Below are 21138 nucleotides of genomic sequence, written 5' to 3'. Positions count from 1 at the left end.
GACGTCCCCCCATGAACCCTCAGGGCCAGGAGGAGGTGCCAGGGAAGTGTTTTATTTATTCCTTTGGTTTTTCTGACAAAGCAGGGATAAATCCCCCCATTTTTACTGACTGAGCAGCTTTCACTTGTTCATTTAGTTGGAATCGAGTCACTAAACACCTTTGAGGTTCTTGACACAGGATTTATTAGGGCACCCACAGTTTGCCACCTTTTTCCTGCTTTAAGAAGCCTGATAATTAAACCTTGATGCGTTCTCTCCATGCCAGCAGTGAAAGCTTCAGGGAAAAACACCAAACACCTCGAAATTGGGGGTGGGATTAATTGCATTCTGCCCTCACAACTCTGCAGTCTCCTGTCACAGTGACCATTTGTAGGCTTGCCACGAAATCCTTCAGGTAACTCCAAATTTTGTCATCTCTGCCCTTTTAATCCCTTTTCTAGGTATGGGGACATGAGGAAAGAAATTGGCTTCAAGATAAGGGATATGTGGTACAACCTGGGTGAGTTCCAGCCCAAGGGATGATCTTGATTTGAGCTCTCAAGCCTGGGTTTCAAATCCCTTTATTTCTTTAAGAGAAGCTGCACATGTTAAACGTGGGGAAATGCACTTTGAGCACACAAAAATCCCTTTTCCTTTTGCTGGGAATAACCTGCAAAAGCTGATTTTTATTTTTTTTTTCCTCATTTTAGCTGCTGAGATAATGGCTTAGATTGCCCATAAAGGGTGTTCTGCCATGTAAAGGAGAAGTGGGATTTTTCAGAGATGTTTTGCAACCCAGCTCAATTGTTTTCTGGGCTGTTGGTGAATTGTGGGGCTGTGGTGGTGTTAATTCTGCTTTAAGCAGCCATTAACCACGTAAAACACACATTCTGAGCACTGTTCTTGTGCTTCATCCTCTTTACAATGTGCTTAAACATTTGGCTGTGTCTGACTCGGGCTTTTCTTGCAGGTCCCCACAAGATAAAATTCATTCCAGCCATGGTGGGGCCAATCCTGGAGGTCACCCTGGTGCCAGAGCCTGAGCTCAGGAAAGCAACAATTCCCATCTTCTTTGACATGATGCAGTGTGAGTTCAACTTCAGTGGGAACAGGAACTTCCATATGGTAAGGGAATATCCCAAATATACACGTGGAATGCAAGAAAATACAATATATGCAATATAATTTATCTGGGATAATATTATCTGGGGTAATTTCTCCCAGAAGTTGTCCTTTTATTGCTGCTGGGAAGCACCAGCAAGTGAGGAAGGAGAAGGAGCTTCACTTTTGCCCCCAGGTTGAGTTTTTCACTGCAGCTTTGAAGGATTTACTCTTCCAGCTTTCCCCTGGGAATACCCAGCCATCCCCATCTCACCTGGCAGGTGGGGACACTGCAGTTGTGCTGCAGACAATGGATTTTCCATCCCAGTGGTGTTTATATTTATATATTATGTATAAACAGATATTAAAAAATGTACAAAATATATATTTATATACTGGGGACAGTGACAAGTGAGACTATTTCCTTGCCCTGCACGTCACAGAGTGTTGATGATCCCTCAGGACTTGCTTCTGGCACGCTGGGAAGTTGCTTTTTATTGAATTGTGGGTTGTTTTTTTTTTTCCTTTGCAGTTTGAAAATGAGCTGATCACCAAGCTGGACCAGGAGGTGGAAGGTGGCCGAGGGGACGAGCAGTACAAGATCCTGCTGGAGAAGCTGTGAGTTTTATACACAACTTTATTTACAGTTTAGTGGGCTGTTTTTCTAATGCAGAGAGACCCTAATTCATTGCTCCAGTGAGGAGGGAGATAGTGCAGTGCCCAAAAATGATGGGTTTATTCTACAGCAACTTGCACAACTGCCCTGAACTGGGAGCTCAAAACTCACACCCAGGTGCCAAAGTGGAAAACCTTGAGAAGAGCAGGCTCAGAGTTAAATCAGAATCACAGATTTCAGCATCAAGGACCCACTGTTTTTGCTCAGCAAGTCATGTTTTGCCCTGCCTGAGCTGGGTCTCTCAGGGCGGGGTGGGTTCAGCGCTGACCCCAAAATTGAATTTACCGCCACTCGCAACCCCAACTGAGCATTCCCTGCTGGCTCTGGGTGTCCCTGCAGGCTCCTGGAGCACTGCAGGAAGCACAAATACCTGGCTGCCCCCGGGGAGGTGTTTGCCCTGCTGGTCAGCAGCCTGCTGGAGAACCTGCTGGACTACAGGACCATCATGCACGACGAGAGCAAGGAGAACCGCATGAGCTGCACCGTCAACTTGCTGGTAGGGACAGGGGGGATAGGCTGGGCCTGGCCTCCTGACCTGGCTTCTGAAGGAGTTGGTTTTGTTTGGGGGATCCTGAAGGGGTTGGTTTTTAGTCATTTGATTCATTCTTTGGGCCAGGTCTGGTTAATGGTGGGCCCAAATGAGGCTGTCAGGCTGTGAGTGTGGAAAGATGGGCGGTCCAAAATCGAGTCATGGGGCTGATCCTTGTCCAGGGGATGATCTGGAGCCCTGAAATACAGGCAGGGAAGATGGCTAGTTGACAGTTTGGGTCCCTGTTCCACTGCCAAGAGCTCAGGACAAGTCATTTTGTGTGATTTGCCCCTTTTCTGGAGGTGATGGTGACCCCACCTTGTATTAGAAAGGATGATTACAGGGATTTATAGATACACCTAAGCAGCCAAAATGACAGCAAACATCTTTAAAACATCAAAACCAGGGATATATACACCTGAGCAGCCAAAATGGCACTAGAGGTGTTTAAAACATCTAAACCTGATGCTCAGGTTACTTGTCTAGGGATGATTATGGTGCTTTACGTTGTAAGTTTGACTTTTTCCCGCTGTTGGCAGAACTTCTACAAGGAGAAGAAGCGAGAGGACATTTACATCAGGTAGGTTGCTCCCCTCCAGAGTCCTGCCCAGAGCCTGTGTGTTCCCTTGGTGTCCTGCCCAGGGGTTCCTTCCCACCCCAGGCCCAGCAGCTTCTCCTTCCTCCAGGTACCTCTACAAGCTCCGGGACCTGCACACGGACTGTGAGAACTTCACAGAGGCAGCTCACACCCTGCTGCTCCATGCAGAGCTGCTCCAGGTAGCCCCCCAAGCCCACTTTGAAATCCCACTGCCGGGGTTTGGGGTTTTTAAACAAAGTGCAAACAGCTTAGGTTACACAATTCTTTTATTTTTTTCCCCCTTTTCTTTTTTTTTTAACGTGACTTTGCATCCCAAAGGTCGTCGAGGAGCTCCGTGAATTTTTCAAGTTGCACAGCAGTTGAATGAATAAAATGAAACGTTATTAGTATCAGTTATTAATAATTGGGAGCTGGGAGAAAATGCCTCAGCTTGTGTCGCTTCAAAGCTTCCTTTGCACTGATGGTGATTTGTCCTGGATGTAGGAGCCACTGTAAGGGTTAATTCATCTGAAAATGAGCAGGTTTTTTTCCCCTTTCTCCCCTCTGAACAGTGGTCTGAGAAGCCCTGTGCCCCCCACCTCATGCAGAGGGACAGCTTCTACGTCTACTCCCAGCAGGAGCTCAAGGAAAAACTCTACCAAGAAATCATCTCCTTCTTCGACAGGGGCAAAGTGAGTGTCTGACACTGCTGTGACAGCAAATACCGGCTCTAAAATTGGCTCCAGGCTGTGTTTAGTGTTTAATCACTGGTCAGTGGATGTCACTGGCTGAGGTTGGTGACAGGGGGACAGCAGGTGGGATTCCACACCAGGCTTTTGAAGCTTGTCCTGCTGATACTTGAACCTTCTGTTTCCTTGTGGGGTTGAGGAGCATCTGCAAAATTAGCCCTGTTCAGGATAACTGGGTATTAGGGAGAACAAGGGGTGTTTTCCTTCTTTTCCTGGGTGAGGTGTCAGGTTTTGGGCTCGTCTGCTGGTCCCCATCCTGTGTGGCTGCACTTGGGAGAGGTGGGGCCAGATAGCTCCTTGTGATGGATTTGAGCTGCAAGATGAGAGATTTAGGTTGGATAATGGGAAGGAATTCTACCCTGGGAGGGTTGTGAGGGGGCTGGGATGGAATTCCCAGAGAGGCTGTGGATCCCTGGAAGTGTCCAAGGCCAGCTTGGGGCAACCTGGGCTGGTGGAAGGTGGAATTAAATGATCCTCAAGATCCCTTCCAACCCAAACCATTCCATGATTCTGTGATGAGACAAAGCCTGTTGGAAGTGCTGCTGTAGGAAGAGACCACCTGGGCTTCTCTTCCCTGTCTGGACTCGTCCTTGCACCTCCCTGTGCCTCAGATTTCCCCCTCAGGATTGCAGTGGAAACCTCACTCTGTAAATGCCTTTCAGACCTGCAGATGAACAGCTCTGTTGTGGCTGTGACAACTGCTGCCAAAAATGCACATCACAGGAGGGGGAAAAGCTGGCAGGGCATGAAAGCACAAGCCTGGCTGAAAATCAGCTGCAGTTCTGTTCACCTGTCTGTGGTAATGGATGCTTTTAACTCAGTCTTTTATGTTATTTGTCCTTTTCTTCTTCTCTTCCCCCCCTCCTGCCTCCCTTCACCCTCGCTGGAGATGTGGGAAAAAGCCATCCAGCTGAGCAAGGAGCTGGCTGACATGTATGAGAACAAGGTCTTTGATTACGAGGGGCTTGGCAATCTCCTGGTAAGACCTTTTTTTGGTTTTTTCCCTCCATTTTCTGCAGTCTCCTCACTACTTAAATTAATGTTGAGCAGTATAAACCTAAAATACATTTATTTTAGATGCAAACCAACATAACTCCCAACTGCTTAAATTAATATTGTTGAGCAGGACAGGCCAAAACCACGTTTATGTTAAAGACAAACCAACATAACCCACCATGGCTTTGTAAAGTTTAACATCAGAATGATGTTTTTATAGGGTTTTTTTAAGCAGGTTTTGCCCTCCTGATTTGCATGGCAATACCACAGGCAGATGTTTAGAAGTCTGGCTGTGAAATCAAATAAAGCAGCGTTTGCAAGGTGTGTTTTCAGGCTCCCTGAATCTCCCCACCTCGTTGTTTCTGTGCTGAAACTACTGTGTAAAAACACAGGGCTACAGAAAACCTCTTGGTTCTGAATAATATTCTTTAGTAGTTAAAGGTGGAACCAGATGGTCTTTATGCTCTTTCACATGAGGATCATCTGCCCAGTTCGATTTCTGCCAGTTCTCTGACATTTGTCACCATTGCAGAATATTTATATTTATATTTATATTTAATTGGCTCTCCAGTAGCTGAGGATTTCAAGTATCCTTCTGGAATCCTGAAAACCATTGTTCTCACGTCTGCAAGCCAGGAAATGAAGTTGATTCTGGTCCCAGACAAACCAAATATTTAATCAAGTCGGTGGACAAGTAGGAGAGGCTGGAGATGAAAAAGGCAACTGTCAGGGAGAGCTGCTGGGAGCTCCAGCTTGGTAGTGTCCTGGAGCCCTCCAGGCTGAAAAAGTTGGTGTTTTGTTTTGTTTTTTTTTTATTTTCCAGAAAAAAAGAGCTACTTTTTACGAGAATATCATGAAGGCAATGAGGCCTCAGCCGGAGTACTTTGCTGTTGGCTACTACGGGCAGGGTTTCCCCTCCTTCCTCCGGGTAAGAGCTCATCAACACTCCGTTCTTGCAGTGCTGGGGACCCCAAAAGTCCCAGCTCTTCCACAGATTCCAAGATAATTCAGTGCCCAACTCCTTTTCCTTCGAATGCCGCTGACAGATCTGAAATCCCTCAAGCGTTTCAGAGCATTTCAGAGTCTAAAAAGGGACAAGTAAGAAATGAAATTATGGGTGTTACCAGCTTTAATAGAATATTGCAGTAGGGTTTGTTCTTACATGGGTTTAAACAGATTGTATTCGTGCCCTCTGCCATGAGATGGTTGCTCTCAGAAAATGTTTAGCCTGGGAAGAGTTTATCCTGTAGCTTTTCAGCCTAATTTTCAGAGGTGGATCATTCCATTAGTGAGAGTTTGTCCCAGAGAGAAGAATTAAAGTGCAAAGGTGCTTCTTGTCTGAGGCAGGTGATGAGCATTGGCAGTTCATGGGCATGCCAGAAAATATTCCTGGCTGTCACTGAAAATTCAGGAATGTTTACATTCTCAGGCTGGAGCTGTTGGAAGTTCTGGCCTTCAGTGGAAGCCAAACTTCATGAAAGAGGAGAGTGTTAATTGTGATGGAATGGCATGGAAGGCTTTTGCCTCCAGGGCATGGTTTTGGATTTTTCCCTTCCAGGAAGCACCACTGGCAGGTGGACAGGCTGGAGAAATAATTGGCCATGGGCTGGTGGAGCAAAAATTGCCAGGGCTGGACATTTGGGTGGTGGAGTGAAGGGAGTCAGGAGTGGGACAGGGAAAACTCCTGTGTGTGCACAGGGAGATTCCAACTGAAGGATCCCTTCTCATTCCAACTGAAGGATCCCTTTTCATTCCAACTGAAGGATCCCTTCTCATTCCAACTGAAGGATCCCTTTTCATTCCAACTGAAGGATCCCTCTTCATTCAGACTGAAGGATCCCTCTTCATTCAAACTGAAGGATCCCTTCTCATTCCAACTATTCTCTGATTCCCTGTGTATTTTGCAGACAAATCTGAGGTTCCCTTTGCCAGACCTTGCTGTGCTCTCGCTCCATCCCGTTTCTTCCCTCACCTCTTCTATCTGTTGAACCTAAAACCCATCCCTTCACATAAACCAGAGACCCCTGAGACTTCTCTGGGTGTGCCCAGAAGCTCCTTCTCATTCCTTTTCCTCGTCTCCTCCCCACAGAATAAAATCTTCATCTACCGTGGCAAAGAGTACGAGCGGAGGGAGGATTTCAACCTGAAGCTGCTGACACAGTTCCCCAGTGCTGAGAAGATGACCAGCACTGCCCCTCCTGGGGAAGACATCAAGGCTTCTCCTAAACAGTGTATCTTTTGGTTCTGATGCGTTTTGGGCACGTTCAAGAGCCTCCTCTTGCCTAGAACTGGTCACCAGCAATAATAAGCAAGATTATTGCTCTGGGAGCAGTTTGAAGGCAGGCACTGGGCAGGAAAATAGGGATAGCCAGAGTGATTATATCAGTGAGAGTTGTTGGGTGAACAACTCTTATTGGTTTTTTTATTCTTACTGGTTTCTATTCTTACTAGGTTTATTCTTACTGGTTTTTATTCTTATAGGGTTCTTTCATTCTTACTATTTTTTTAATTCTTATTATTTTACCCCTCTGCTGGTGGAGCTCCAGGCTGTGTCACAGCACCCCACTAGGCTTCAGAGCCTCTTAATTGTGAGCATGACCAAGTGCAAGCTGGTGCAGATGCCTCCCATCCCTGCTCGTGGCTCCAGTCACTGTCAGGGTTGCTCCTGGCTGAACAACAGCAGGAAAAAAACCAAGTTACTGCATTAAACAGGCCAGACTGGAGCATCTGATGGTCCATTTTGGCCTTAAAACCCTGTGCACAGAGGCCCAGCTCCAGCAGTGATGATACCAGATGCTTCCCTTGCAATAATCCTGCCAAGCCCGAAATCCACAGAGGAAATGAAAACTCACTCAAGACCAAACTTGGTATCAGAAATGCCTCTTCACGTCGCTGCTTTGTTTCAGCTGCTTCCTTTGCATCTGTTTGTGTTTGTTGGAATGTTTTTTTGGCTCAACAAATCCGAACTGCAAAGGTTTGGATCCAGATCTGAGCTCCGCCGAAAGTTCGGGGGTGTTTTGGTTCCAGGTCTCTGGCACAGCCCCCCGAGGAAAGGGGAGCAGCTGCAGGGCTTGGATCTGGGACAGGTTCCTCCTGCAAACACCACCTGAGAAGATGAGGAATCTGAGTGCCCAGGTCATTGTTGTGTTAGGCAGACCTTGGTTTTAATTTCGGGCTTTGTGGTGAATTAATGTTTTCCTTCAAACACGACAGGAGCACGGGGAATTGGGGAGGATCTGACACTTGCTGACAACAGGAAGGGTATTTCTCTCCCTCCCTGTTTTGCCAAAAGGATTCCTGGTTTTTCAGCCTTAACTGGAGCTGCTCAGATGTGCAGTGCTTTATTGTGAAGCCTGTGATGAACCTGCCACCTAATTACAAAGATAAACCCGTTCCTGAACAGATCCTGAAGTAATTAATTTTCCTTTTCCCTCAACATTCCTGTTGTATTTTCCCCAACTAACTTGAGCCCAGGCCTTTGTGCCCTGTGTAAATTTGTTTAACATCCAGTTTACACTTTGCTGGGAGAAGAAAGAGCTGAATATTTATGCAAAGGAGGGTGGGAGGTGAAGGAACTCAGCACTCCCTCTGCTACTTTCCAGCTACTACAGAGCAAACGAGGTGCAGCAATTCACACACTCCAGACCTGTCAGGAAAGGAGAGAAAGATCCAGACAACGAGTTTGCTGTGAGTCCTTTGCCTTTTGTTTGTTTTGCTGGGGGTGTTTTGACCAAAACTGTCACTTTTCTCCCCCCCCACCTCCCACCTGTGGCCAGGGAGGTTTGGGATTAAAATGTAGGAGAAAAAAAAAAGGCACTGCAATCTTTGCAAAGATTTTCCTTACACTTTGGCTTTTTGTTTGTTTGTTTGTTTCCCTTCTCTGACTAGACCATGTGGATAGAGAGGACAACCTACACCACAGCCTATTCATTTCCAGGCATCCTCAAGTGGTTTGAGGTCAAGCAGGTCACCACGGTGAGTTCTGCCTGGGGGGGGGGCTGGATCTCCTGCCCTCCAATCCCTCCAGGAATCCCTTGGAAGTGTTAGGATTGCCAGTCCTTCCACCACTGGATGTGGCACAACTTCAATTCCTTAGTTTTGTGTTCAGTGGAGAGGAAATAAATCATAGAATTGTGGAATCCCGGGATGGGTTGGGTTGGAAGGGACCTTAAAGGGCTTCTCATTCCACCCCCTGCCATGGGCAGGGACACCTCCCACCAGCCCAGGTTGCTCCCACCTGGCCTTGGACACTTCCAGGGATCCAGGAGCAGCCACAGCTTCTCTGGGAATCCCATCCCAGCCCCTCCCCACCCTCCCAGGGAAGGATATTTTGATTATTCTAACATGGTTTATTCTGGTTTTTTGTTTGTTTCCTCCATCAGGAAGAGATCAGCCCCTTGGAGAATGCCATCGAAACCATGGAGCTGACCAACGAGAAGATCACCAACATTGTCCAGCAGCACATGTGGGACAGGAGCCTCCCTGTGCACCCCCTGTCCATGCTCCTCAACGGCATCGTGGACCCGGCCGTGATGGGCGGATACACCAACTATGAGAAGGTCCTGCCCACATTTGGGAACCCCCCCGCTCTGGGACAGGCTGGGAGAGCTGGGGGGGATCACCTGGAGAAGGGAAGGCTCCAGGGAGACCTGAGAGCCCCTTGCAGGGGGCTGGAGAGGGGCTGGGGACAAGGGATGGAGGGACAGGACACAGGGAATGGCCTTGAGCTGTAGGAGGGTGGGTTTAGATCAGATATTAGGAGGGAATTCTTGCTTGGGAGGGTGGGGAGGGCCTGGCACAGCTTGCCCAGAGAAGCTGTGGCTTCCTCTGGATCCCTGAAAGTGTCCAAGGCCAGCCTGGAGCATCCTGGTTTAGTGGGAGGTGTCCCTGCCCGTGGGATTGAATTGATCCTGAAGATCCTTTCCAACCCAAAGCATTCCATGTTCCTCTGATGTGCAGCTCAGTTCTGTGACCTCTGCAGTGCTGAAGGGCCTGGATTGAAACCTGGGAGGTTCAGCTGAGTTTCCAGCTGTTCCCCAGGCATGGCACATCCCGTGTTCTGTGTGTGTTCAGAGCTCAAAGGAGAGCAGAAAAGAACGAAGAGCAGAGATTCCCACTGCCTACAGGGTGGAAAACCTTTGGAGTGTTTAGTTGTAGTGCTCTGATTTGCCATGGAGGGGGATGATCCAGCTCTCCCAGGCCTCCTTTCCAAGCAAAAAAGCAAATATTCTGGAAAAAAAATCAGTATTTTTCCCCCAGGTTTATCCAGCTGACCCCAGTGTAGATCCTTTCTTTTTTTTTTGATATTTAATTTAAGCTGTTGATTCCCAGTGACGATCCCAGCACAAAAATCTAGTGCTTATTTCCCTAAACTGAAGAGATGGTGTTAAAACACATCTAATTGTTCTCAGATGTGTGGCAGCCTCGTGGAATGAAGTGCACAAGTTAAATGGGGGAGAGGGGCTGATTTGTCTGGGGTCTGACTCTGCTCCTTCCAGAGGAGCTGCACGCTTTGCCAGGCTGAATTTGGCCCTGGATCCTCCCATTTTATGGATTCAGGTTGACAGAGAGCTTAGAATTACGAAAGTGGGAAGGCAGTTAAAACGAGGAAACGCGAAGTATCAGCGACCACATCTGGAAATACTCATTTCTGGTTTCATATTTTCCTGTTTCAGCTGGAGATCAGAACATTTGGCTTTTGTGGGTGGCTCAAATCTTGAGTTTTAATTGTTTCATTGGAGCCAAAAAGCCAAAGTCTGCGTTTTTAACATCTTCCTTCTTGCAATAATTGACCACTTTCAAGGCAATTCCTCTTGGGACTTCCCCAGCAACCCTTTCCCAGGCTCACCTCTTTTTTGGGATCATCCCCCAGCCCTATAAACACTTGTCCACACAGTCCAGTTAATGGCACACAGAAGGGAAAAAAACACCCACTGAAATAGTTCAGGGATGCTGCATTTCAAAGCCAAATTAAAAAATTATTAGGGATTTTATCTAGGGGGAAAAAAAAAAAAAAAAAAAGGAAAATTCAGTATTTCCAACCAGGAATTGTGATCCTTTTCAATGGGACACTGCAGCACATCCTGGGAATTGAACCTTGGTTATTCAAATCAATCTTGGGTCATGAGAAGGGAGCTGGAATTGAGTAAGACCTTTCTGGTGAAGTAACTTCTTAAAATGTGTGTTTCACTTAAAAAAACACATTTTTTTTTGAACAAAAAAAGCCCCTTTCCCCCTTATTTCTCAACAAATAACCCTGGTTCCTTTTCCCTCAGCTTGATGGCAGGGAGAGGGCAAAATCTGGCATAATAGGAGGAATAATGGCAACAAACTGCTTCTGAATTACAGGGATCTCCCCCTGGGAAAGCAGGGAGGGGTTTGTGTCCCCTTTGTCATCTTCTCTCTCTTTGCTTTCAGGCCTTTTTCACAGAGAAATATCTTCAGGAACATCCTGAAGATCAAGAGAAAATTGAGCTGCTGAAGCAACAAATCGCCATCCAGGTACGGAACTGGGGAAGGATTGGGATGGGCAGGTGTTTTCTCCTCATCCTTTTTGTTCAGAGAACCTGGAGCAGAGCACAGTGGCTTTTTTTTATTTTGAGGAAACCCCTGCCTCCTAAAAACGTGACCCAAAATATTCCACGTGCTTTGTGCTGCCCGAGGGGTGGGTTGGGGGCTTTTCCCTCCCCAGGATCCAAATATCTCGTTCCCTCTTGATGAAATCATCAGACCTGCTGGTGTGAGCGCTGGAATGGGTGTGGTTTGACCCTCAGGGCGGTGAAAATTGCCTTGAGGAGGGAAAATCATGGAACGGTTTGGGTTGATGGGGGTGGGGGAACACTTTTTAAAGCCCATCTCATCCCACCCCCCTACCACGGGCAGCGATGCCTTCCACTTGGCACCATAGACATAAATGGGGAAAATGGTCCTATTTTTGAGCCCATGGAAGCTTTTGTTTTCCCCTGCAGATGCCCCTGCTGGCCGAGGGGATCCGGATCCACGGCGAGAAGCTGACGGAGCAGCTGAAGCCGCTGCACGAGCGACTCAGCACCTGCTTCAAGGAGCTCAGGAGGAAGGTGGAGAAGCAGTACGGGGTCATCACCCTGGTGAGCCAGCCTGCCTTTTGCCTCCAGAGCATCCCAAACCTCCCTTTTCCAACCCCAACTGGTGGGGTGTGGATTCTCAGCCCTGGTTTTGCCTCTGCAGCCACCCTGCCTGACGGAGAGGAAGCCGAGCAGGTCGGGCTCCGTGGTGCTGCCCTACATCATGTCCTCCACCCTCAGGAGGCTCTCGGTCACTTCTGTGGCCTCCTCTGTGGTCTCCACGTCCTCCACCTCGTCTGACAGCACCTCCTCCAGGCCAGGCTCGGATGGGTCAGTGAGAGCATTTACCCCCTGAGCTGCAGGGATTTTGGTTTGGAAATGTTTTATGGGTGGGGAGTTTGGGGCACGGATAGGGGCGATCCTGGGAGTCCAACCCACTGCCCAAATCATCTGCCTGCCACTGACCAGGGTGTGTTTCAGGCACACACACTGTCTCTGCTTTCCCAGGGAAATGGGAGGTGTGAGAGGTTTATTTTGGTGTGAGTAAGTCACAACACAGGACTTGTTTCCACCCCTGTTTGCGGCTGCAGCCGTGGAATTGGAGCTGTTTCCACACGTGGAAACACTCCCTGGTTTTACCTCTCTGTGCATTTCATTTACATCTGTGATAAGCAGAGGGTTTAGGGGACTTGCTCAAGGGCAGCATAAAAGGCAGGTCTGGCTCCCTCTGCGAGCAGATCACACTTCACATTCTTTGTTACACATCCCAGAACGTGATTTTACAGATCTCATTAGACCTGAGACACAATACTCAGGATTTCTGGGGTAACCCAGCACAAATCTGGCTGAAAAACCCATGTTCATCGTTCAGTTTCCCCCAATAATCCCGTGCAAACCAAGAGATGGCAGCTCTTTAACAAGCAGCCCTTGAAAGGCCTGATGGACACGTGTTTTTTTTCCCCTTTTTTGGGGCCACAGATCCATCCTGGAGCCTCTCTTGGAGAGAAGAATATCGACATCTTCCAGAGCTGAGGAGCTGCCAGCGAAAGATGAGGGTGACAACAGGATCAGCAAACTCAAGAGGAAGGAGTGGAGCATCAGCAAGTCTCAGGTTATCGTGGAGAAGGAGCCAGAAGCAGAAACAACTTCCAGAATGGTAAAGCAATAAGGGTGGCAGCGACACCAAAACCCCCAGCAGGAGGATCAGAGCGTTCCCATCTCCTCCAGCCACGCTCTGCTGGTTGGGAACTGCTCCAAACACTGGGAGGGGTTCAAATACCAAAAGCTTTGGTCATCTGAGCCATGCTTTATTTTTTTTTCTGTGGAAAATCCCTGTCATGGCCTCAGGGGCAGCTTGGCTGGAGGGACAGAGTGGGAACAGGAGGCTCTGGTGCTTCCTGGAGGTGCTCAGTTGCCCCACTGGTGGTCAGAGTTCCTGTGGGGAGCTCTCAGCACCCTGCAGGACTGTTTGGGTTGGAGCAATCCCTGCTGTCCCGCTCAGGGATGCAGCTGCCAGGCCAGATGTTCAGCTGCTGTCACCCAGCACCGCTGCCCAAATCAAATGTGCTGCCAGGTGAGGAGCAAGGGGAGGTGAAAAAAGATGGGCTGGTCCTTAAGTCACCAGCCTGGGACTTGGAAATGCTGGTTCCAGGCTGTGCTTTGCTCCAGACCCTCCTACCTGGAGGCAGAGTGGTTATTCCTGCAGCAGATGATTTGCAGGAGAGGAGTGAAAGGGAATCTCTCCCCCCACAGGAGGCTGTGAGGAGGAATATCTTGGAGCTGTGGGGCAGGAGGGCTGGCAGTGGGATTCAGGGATTAGTTTCAGCCCACAGGTGAAGCTGTAGAACCTTGGAATGTTATCCTGATGGATGCAAAGACCGTGCCACGCTGTCAGAGGATGAGAGGATTGGGCACCCAGAGCATTTCAGCTCAGTGATACCAATCTGACTGAGCACAGACTGTGTAAATAATGAGAAAACACAAATTCTTGTGTTTCCCTTTCTCTCTCTCGAGTTCCCAGCGGAATCTGGCAGGAGCAGGTCCTGCATTTTCAGGAACTCTCATCAAATCTGAGTGGTGCTGCTGCTGCCAAGCACTTGGAGGCTGCAGGATGTTTATTAAGAGGGGAGCTGGGCTGGTGTCACTGGGTACTGACAGGCTTTCCAGGGGAGGAAAAAAAAAAACAACATGATTTTTGTGCAGCTCTTGGCTGAGCTGTTTGGGAGCTGCAGAGCCAGAGGGAAGCAAAGGCTTGCTGTGTGTCCAGCAGATTTGGGCTTAAAATACCAGCAGCCCTGACCTGCACCCAGAAATTCAGTTTTTTACATCTTGGAAAGATTTCACTCCCTCTGCCCTGCCAGATTTCTCCACAGAACTGCAGCAGCTTTTCAGCCTGACACCCTCCTGCCTTAGTTAATACTCTGAGGCCACTAAAACCAGGCTGATATTACCTGGCTGACTTCTGATGGGTTTGTTTGTCCTTCTCCCAAGCAGGGCACGTCAGGGAAAGCACAAAGGCCAAAGAGTCTCCAGCTGGGAGACAACAGACTGACTTTGCTCCAGGGCTCCTCACTGCAGCAGTCGACTTGCAGCCCACCTCCCATCACCCCCAAAACCCCCAGGACACAGAGTAAGTGCTTTGTATTTGCTGGTCACTGAGATGTCACTTGTCAAAATGAGGGTGCTGGAGGAATTCCAGAGAGCAGGTCTTATCTTTTTCAGTTGGTTTCTTGATTTCTTCTGTACTGAGTTGCACAAGAAAGATGAAGAGAGGCTTTTTACAGAGGTCTGTAGGGCCAGGGCAAGGGGGAACAACTTCAAACTGCCAGAGGGCGGGGTTAGATGGGATATTGGGAAGGAATTCCTTCCCTGTGAGGGTGGGGAGGAGCTGGGATGGAAATCCCAGAGAAGCTGTGGCTGCCCCATCCCTGGGAGTGTCCAATGCCAAGTTGAAGCAACCTGGGCTGGTGGAAAGCTGTCCCTGCCCGTGGCAAGGGATGGATTTGAAGGTCTCTTTCCACCCAAACCATTCCAGAATTCTATGACTTGTGGAAGATAAATTAAACCTCAAGGTGAACATCACATGCAGGTGATAAATCAAGTCAGGATAAATGACAGGATGGAACCCCAGCAATCCCAGGTGGTATTTTCTGATCAGCTCGAGGCCTGAATACCCTGGGCAAGCCCCGAGGGCTTTGTTATTTCATGAACAAACTCCCATCACGTGGTGGAATAAAAAAGTTCTGGTAGAACTTGCTCTGCAGCTTGGAAAGGGAGCTGGGGAAGTTCCACCCACAGGAGATGGAATTTGTCTTGAAGATTTAGCAAAGTGAACAGCTGGTGCAAAAGTTTCTTGAAGGAGCAGAAGTTGGTGTGGGGATGTAAATTCAGGATCCAGTGTAGGTAATTAGTGAACCAAAGCAGCATAAAACTGCTGGGAGGGGATTTAACCAGAAAATTCATAGGAGGGGTGAGGAGACAACCAGAAACACAAACAAAGTCAGGAATACTCCGGATCTGAAGTTCTGGTCCTTATCTCCTCCATCAGGTGGAGTTCAAAGGGAGGGAGTTCTGGGGTGGAAGCAGCAGATGTGCTAATGGATGCAGCTCCCTGCAGGTCTCACATCAGCTCACATCCATCTGCTGGAGGGGAAAAGGCTCTTCTGGGCATTTGGAACTCGAGGGAGACACAACTGTGGCTGCAGCAGATCCACTCAGGTTTAGCTGCTAAAGAGCAGAGAGCTGCTGGCAGATGGAAAGCAGGAGACATTAAACGAATCTCCTTTAAAATTCGACGTGTTCAGTCCCATTTCCTGCTCCTTTTTTATTTTTTTCCACCCACTTCAGTGTCCTCTCTCATTATCGTTGTTGCTTTCAGGTTTCCCCTCGCTGCAGGCTGACGGGTTGGCAACCCCACCCCCCCCTCCACCCAAAAGCAAACCCTACGAGAACAGCAACCCCAGGAATTCTGCAGAGGTGAGGAAATGAGAGCTGACGTTTTTTGGGGATTGGTTTTTATTTTTTTGGGTTTTTTTGGAAAACAGCTTTGGAGAAAGAGGCACCGGTGGAATTTTCCGAGCTGCTTTTCGAGGGTGGTGCTGCTTTGAGTCTTGTCTAATCATTTCACTGCTTCACTCCCTGAAACCACAAAAGAAGGAAAAGGGGTGGTTTTTTTCACTCCAGGAGAAGGATGTCGAGTGAAGTCCCTTTTTCCAGGTTTTTTTTTTTTTCCAAGTGGGAGTTGTGTTGCCCTTGGTCAGGAAAACGGTGTGTGGGGGTGGGAAGAGAAAACGAGCAAGCACCGTGATGGAAAAGTTTCCCAAACATGATCAGTGTGAAACAGTGCAGTGATTTGGGCCTGAGAAAGAAGTGTGGGGGATAATCTGAAGTTTGGGGATAATCTGAGTTTTGTGCTTTGCCCTTCCCTTGGTTGGGATTTTGGCTGTGCTGGTGTGACTGGCAGAGCTATTCCAGCCCTGGGGATGTGCTGTGAGAGCTGCTTGTTTTCCAGGGGATTAATAAAAGAGCCTCTTCCCCTTGAGTCTTGTAAGGAAACTAATAATTAACATGTCCTGGCTTGCAACCCTGCCCTTGGCTTGCAGCCAGAGGAAAAGGATTTGTCTCTTCTGCAAAGAGAGGTTGTAAAGCCTTTTCTGAAGGGTTTGGGCTGAGAAGTGGTGGGGCCACACAAGCTCCTGGCTCACCTGGCCTTTCACATCTCATCTATTTACAGGCTGCCCCCTAAAGCAGGCAGAGGAGCAGCTAAAAAGAACCTACTAATGCAGTTTTCTGCAAGAATAAGCAACATCCTGCAAAGCCCCCTGTGCCAGACAGGCAGGATGTGGCTTGTTTGATTAGAACTTCACTTGCTCCCCTTTTATCACCCTTCTGATTTGGAAGCATTTTTTACATCCTTTTGGCCCCTGCTTGGTGCAAAGATAAAAATAATCCACTTTTGGAAGTGGAAGGAAATGGGTTTATTCATGGCCACTGTACCGAGAGACAAAGGGTGGGACAGAGGAACAAGTGGCAAAGTTGGGCTGCAGGTCAGGATGGACTGAAATGTATTTAGAAGCATATTTTAACAACTAAAACATGTCAGCTCCTGGGGATGTGTCCTTGTTTGCCCCTGTCAGGGAGGCTGAATCCAGAGATTTGGCCCCGAGAGGAGCATCGGGACCCTTTGGATCCTCTCATCTGGTGGGAAGCAAAAACGCCTCCAACGTGCCACTAATGGTTTATTTTTCTGTGTGTTTTCCTCCTTCTCAGGTTGCTCCACCGCTGCCCAGCAGGAGGGAAGCCAAACCTCCCCCTCCACCCCCAAAAACCAGGAAATCCAGCGTTGTGTCCTCGGAGCAGGGGCTGCAGTGAGGAAGGATCCAACCCCCAGGGTGCAGTGGCTGCTTCCCTGTCCTTGGAGTTTTCCTTGGGGAAACACCAAAAGGAACTGTTGTGGACTGTGTTCCCTAAGCCCTGCTCTCCCTGTGACACTAATCCCTGCTGGAATTCCTGCTGTCTGCCCTGAGTTTGCTCACTGCTGCACTTCCAGCAGCTGTAAATGTGTAAATGTGCCCCAGGAATGATTTGCACCGGGGGTCTGATGCAAGAGGGAGGCTCAGCAGTGGGAGATGAGTCCAGCAGTGTTTCCATGTGAGTTTTAGCTGTGTTTGTGATCCCTGATGAGCCAAGATCCCATGCAGTGGAGCAGATCCCAGCCATTCCTGCTGGGATTCCTGAGCTGTCAGGTGTGGGGAGTTCCCCAGTCCTTTGTCAGGATTTCACTGGTTTTTTTAACCCCACAGAGCACTTGAGATCCTCCCTGAGTTCTGTCCCCTGCGTGGTCCATTCCTGTTGTCCTGGACTTGGGACAAAACTTCATCTTTGTGCTTTTTAAAAGGATATAAAAGGTCTCTCCTGTGAAAATAAGAGATGAAGAGAAGCTGCACCTTTCCCAGGGGCTGCACTGGTCCCAGTTGCATTGGTCCCAGGATTATACTGGTCCCAGTGGCACTGATACCAGGGGCTGGACTGGGCCCAGCAATTTGGGGAGGATGGGATGTGCACACCCAGTTCTCCATCCTGACCTCTGATCATCTCCTCAAACCTTGCCTTTGGCCAGGCAAATTCACACACACACACAAAAAAGGAATTCTCTTTTTTTATCCCCTGCCCACATTTGTGGCAGTTCTTGCATCTTGGTTTAGAACCTCCCTTGATCCAGGTTTTTAACAGACTAGACTTCAAGGAGCCTTTCTAGATCTGGGATGTGAAATATTGACAATTAACCACCTCCTTTCCTGTTGCTCGGATCACTCCACTCTTTTCTTCCCTCTGAGGATGGGGGGGGAATCTAACTAAATCTATTTAATTTTTTCCTTTAATCATTTATTCCCTGCTCTGCCTGGATGTCTTTCTACTTGCACAGAGAAAAATCAACATGATTTTAGGTTCTCATGTCTTTATACGTCACCCCAAAGCTGCAGAAAAGCAAGAGCAGTTGGAGGTTTCCTTGAGTGGTAAGAATTATTCTCTTGTCCCATTCAGGCAGAGGGTTTTGCCTCTGGGACTGCCCAGTTCATGTCCTGGCTGTTATTTTTCCCAGGGATTGGCAAAAATGTGACTTCTTCTTGCTCCCTTTCGCTGTGGAACTCGGGAAACACGAGAGTTTTGCCTGCAAAGTTTAGATTGGAACTTCTTGGAGACTTCAGAGATTTCTTAAAACTCACAAAGAGGAATTTGGATCCAAATTTCTGAACTTTTTATATAAAAACTTTGGCTGTTGGGAGTTAATTTGTCATCACTAGTAAGGAAGATTTTGCCATGGGCTTCCTCTTCTAGGGAATTATTTTACTTATTCACTGTAAATTGTCATTTAATTTCTGGATTTCTGGGACAGGTTGGGGGGAGCCACTAAAAGCCTGCTGAGGATGTTGCTCCCAGTAGGAAATAGGATTAACTCTCGGGTTGGGGGTTTTTTGAAGGCCACTGCACCTCACCTGACTGAAATGGGTTTCATCCCAGCCAGAAATGGTTCCCAATGCAACAAAAACAGGAAGTTTGTTAAACCTCAGGGAAGTTTTTCAGGGAAAAGCCAACCCAGTGAAGGCCCAGGGGGTTTTGTTCAGACTGAAGTTGTCCTTTCTCCTGTTCTCCTGCATTCCTGTGACTCCTGAGTGACTCCAGGAGCTGCTGGCTCTGTCAGGCAGATTGTCTCCATCCCAGAGCCCTCCTGCCTTGCCATCACCCCCAGGCTGGAGATGTTTCAGAGCTTGCAGGGCAGTCACATCACATCCATTCACAGCCCGTTTGCTGCACACACTCACAGCTGCCTCTGGATTCCCAAAGGAATCTTGGAAACCTTCCTGGACACCCTGGCCAGGTCCCCCCCCCTTCCCTGGAGCACTGGAGGAGGTGTCAGCTCCTCGTTATGTTCTGGGACACAGACACTGCTTGACTGGAAAACCACAGGGGGTTTTCTTGCCTTTCAATCTTTGTCCACTTCTTCCCCACTTTGAAACCACTTTCCTCCTCCTGCTGCTGCTGCTGCTCAGGGGAACTCGAGGATCCTCCCAAACTTCACTTGAAGGAGAACTTTTCTGACTTCCTGGGAGAATTTTGCTCCAGGCAGAGCAGCAGGACGTGGGCTGAGCTTTCTGAAGTGCATCTTTCACAGCCCCTGTCGTTAATTCGGGTTTTTCCTGGAGGAGGGAACCGATCCATGCAAAAAAAAAAAAAAACCTCCTTTACTTTGGCAAGAGTTTTTCAGCTGCCCTTTATGCCCTTTCCACTTTGCTCTGTAACTTTGAGGAGGTTTTGGTTCTGGCTGCTCTTTGTCTTGTTAAAATCTGATTATTGGAGGAGCCTCTGCCTGAATTGAGGTGCAGACAAGGCCACGTGCCAAAGTCAGTGTTGTATTTATGATTTAACAGTAAATGTGAGGTGGAGAGAGAGAAAGAAATAGAAAAGAGAGAGATCAGGCAGAAGCCCCCCCAAAAAAACCTTCATTTAACTCTCAAGTTTTTAAAGGCAATTGGGCATTTAAGTGTGTGACACATTTAAGTTTGTGACTAATCTGACTGATTTTAATTAAGTGAAATTAAGTGCCCACATTTATGAGAAACCCCACCAGAGCCCTGATTTTTTTATTTTATTTTTTTTTTAGGTGTTTGCTCTTTGCTCCAGTCCCTGCCTGAGTTCTGAGGTTTAATTTTCACAGGCAATTTAAGGTGTCTCCACTTAGTTTTTCAAACAAGAATGATCTTTTCATGTGAATTGGCTGCTCTTGGAAATGCCTCCAGTGTGTTGGAAACCAGAGGGCTAAAAAAATAATGAGCAGGATGGTCCATAATGACGCTCTCTGCATATGAGAAATCAAACCAAAAAATCAGGTTTGTTTTTTTTTACCCAATTTAGGGTTTTAAACGCCAAATCTCCCAGTCAGACACCCAGCCTTGCAGAGAAGACCAAACCTCATCCTCGTCTCACAGCCCTGCTGTTCAAAGCTGGTGTCAAACTTCCAGTCTTGGAGGCTTTTTAATTTTTCTGTCCCTCTGGAGAAACGTCCAGCCCTCGTTTGCTGGAGCTTTTTAATTAAAAGGGCTCGTGCTGTGCTCAGTTCCTTGGGAGGGTGTTCCAGGCTCTCATCCAGGGTGGGATAGGGGATTATGGGATTAGGGAAGGACAGGGATTCCAAGGGGGAGCAGCTCTGGGAAGTTGGCCCTGCAGTGATTTCCCCCTCAGATTTTCTCTCCTTATTTATTCTTTGGGTTGTAAATGGAAATAAGAAGTTGAAATCTGTAATGTAACTGATTTTATATATATATATATATATATAGTGAAAACATTCCTGACCCATTTCTGCTGCCTTATTTTGATTTTTTTAAAGATTTTTAAATTAAAAACTCTCTTATTTTTACTACATTTTGTTGCAGACCAAATTCTCTGATGTATCAGGGCGAGCTTTTCCAATCAAAATTAAACAATAATGTGATTTCCCTGCACTGGCACGTGAGGTTCACCTGATTCTGCTCCATTAACATTAATTAAAGCACCTTTTAGGACAGTTTGGCACTCCCAGAATCTACTTCTCCCATCTGGTTTGTATTTTTAAACAGAGGTGGAAGTTCCTCAGCAGCTCCAAAATCCAGGTACATGGTATTAATTAATATAATTTCTCACTGTGGTGTTATAAAGGTTTAATCCTGATAAACCTTGCTGTGGATTCAGGAAAATTTGGAGCTTGTGGGCCCCCAACTCACTAACTCTGTAAAGCAAGGTGTATAAACTTTCATGTTTTGTTTTGTTTTTTTTTTATTAAATGTGTTGACTGCTGTAAAGTTTGTAAATACCTTTTTAAAATAAATGTAGTTTTTATGACTGAACCAGTAAAGAAAAAACCAAACCAAAGAGCACAGAAAAGTCTTTCATACCTACCCTGAGGCGTGGGGGGAGTTCCACCCCAGCAGTAAGTTTATTTTTGGGGAGGGTTT

The 21138-nt window shown here is 47.6% G+C and overlaps 1 protein-coding gene across 5 annotated transcripts in view; it reads left to right on the top strand.

The window, feature by feature from the left end:
- Positions 1-21028, top strand: part of DOCK5 (dedicator of cytokinesis 5) — a 60322-nt gene extending 39294 nt beyond the window's left edge. Inside the window, exons 32-53 of one of the 5 annotated variants that reach the window (XR_007630118.1) lie at positions 441-499; positions 950-1104; positions 1613-1698; positions 2096-2252; positions 2825-2865; positions 2972-3062; positions 3435-3554; positions 4501-4590; positions 5431-5535; positions 6697-6838; positions 7937-8018; positions 8210-8294; positions 8496-8582; positions 8990-9166; positions 11025-11108; positions 11576-11713; positions 11814-11980; positions 12629-12806; positions 14141-14279; positions 15528-15625; positions 16919-20276; positions 20363-21028. Coding sequence is in view for 3 of the 5 variants with exons in the window: in XM_050325799.1 (XP_050181756.1) it covers positions 441-499; positions 950-1104; positions 1613-1698; positions 2096-2252; positions 2825-2865; positions 2972-3062; positions 3435-3554; positions 4501-4590; positions 5431-5535; positions 6697-6838; positions 7937-8018; positions 8210-8294; positions 8496-8582; positions 8990-9166; positions 11025-11108; positions 11576-11713; positions 11814-11980; positions 12629-12806; positions 14141-14279; positions 15528-15625; positions 16919-17020 (2383 nt within the window). In the remaining 2 variants the exon portion in view is untranslated. Of the gene's footprint in view, positions 1-440; positions 500-949; positions 1105-1612; positions 1699-2095; positions 2253-2824; positions 2866-2971; positions 3063-3434; positions 3555-4500; positions 4591-5430; positions 5536-6696; positions 6839-7936; positions 8019-8209; positions 8295-8495; positions 8583-8989; positions 9167-11024; positions 11109-11575; positions 11714-11813; positions 11981-12628; positions 12807-14140; positions 14280-15527; positions 15626-16918 lie in introns of those variants that run through there. The other 4 variants (XM_050325800.1, XM_050325799.1, XR_007630119.1 and 1 more) reach the window with 4 other exon arrangements.
- Positions 21029-21138: the final 110 nt, after the last annotated feature.

The sequence above is a fragment of the Myiozetetes cayanensis genome, unplaced genomic scaffold (assembly GCF_022539395.1).
Source record: "Myiozetetes cayanensis isolate MyiCay16 unplaced genomic scaffold, myiCay2020 scf30, whole genome shotgun sequence".
Lineage (NCBI taxonomy): Eukaryota > Metazoa > Chordata > Aves > Passeriformes > Tyrannidae > Myiozetetes > Myiozetetes cayanensis.
The sequence above is the reverse complement of the archived record's forward strand: the minus strand, read 5'-3'. Positions and strand labels throughout refer to the sequence as shown.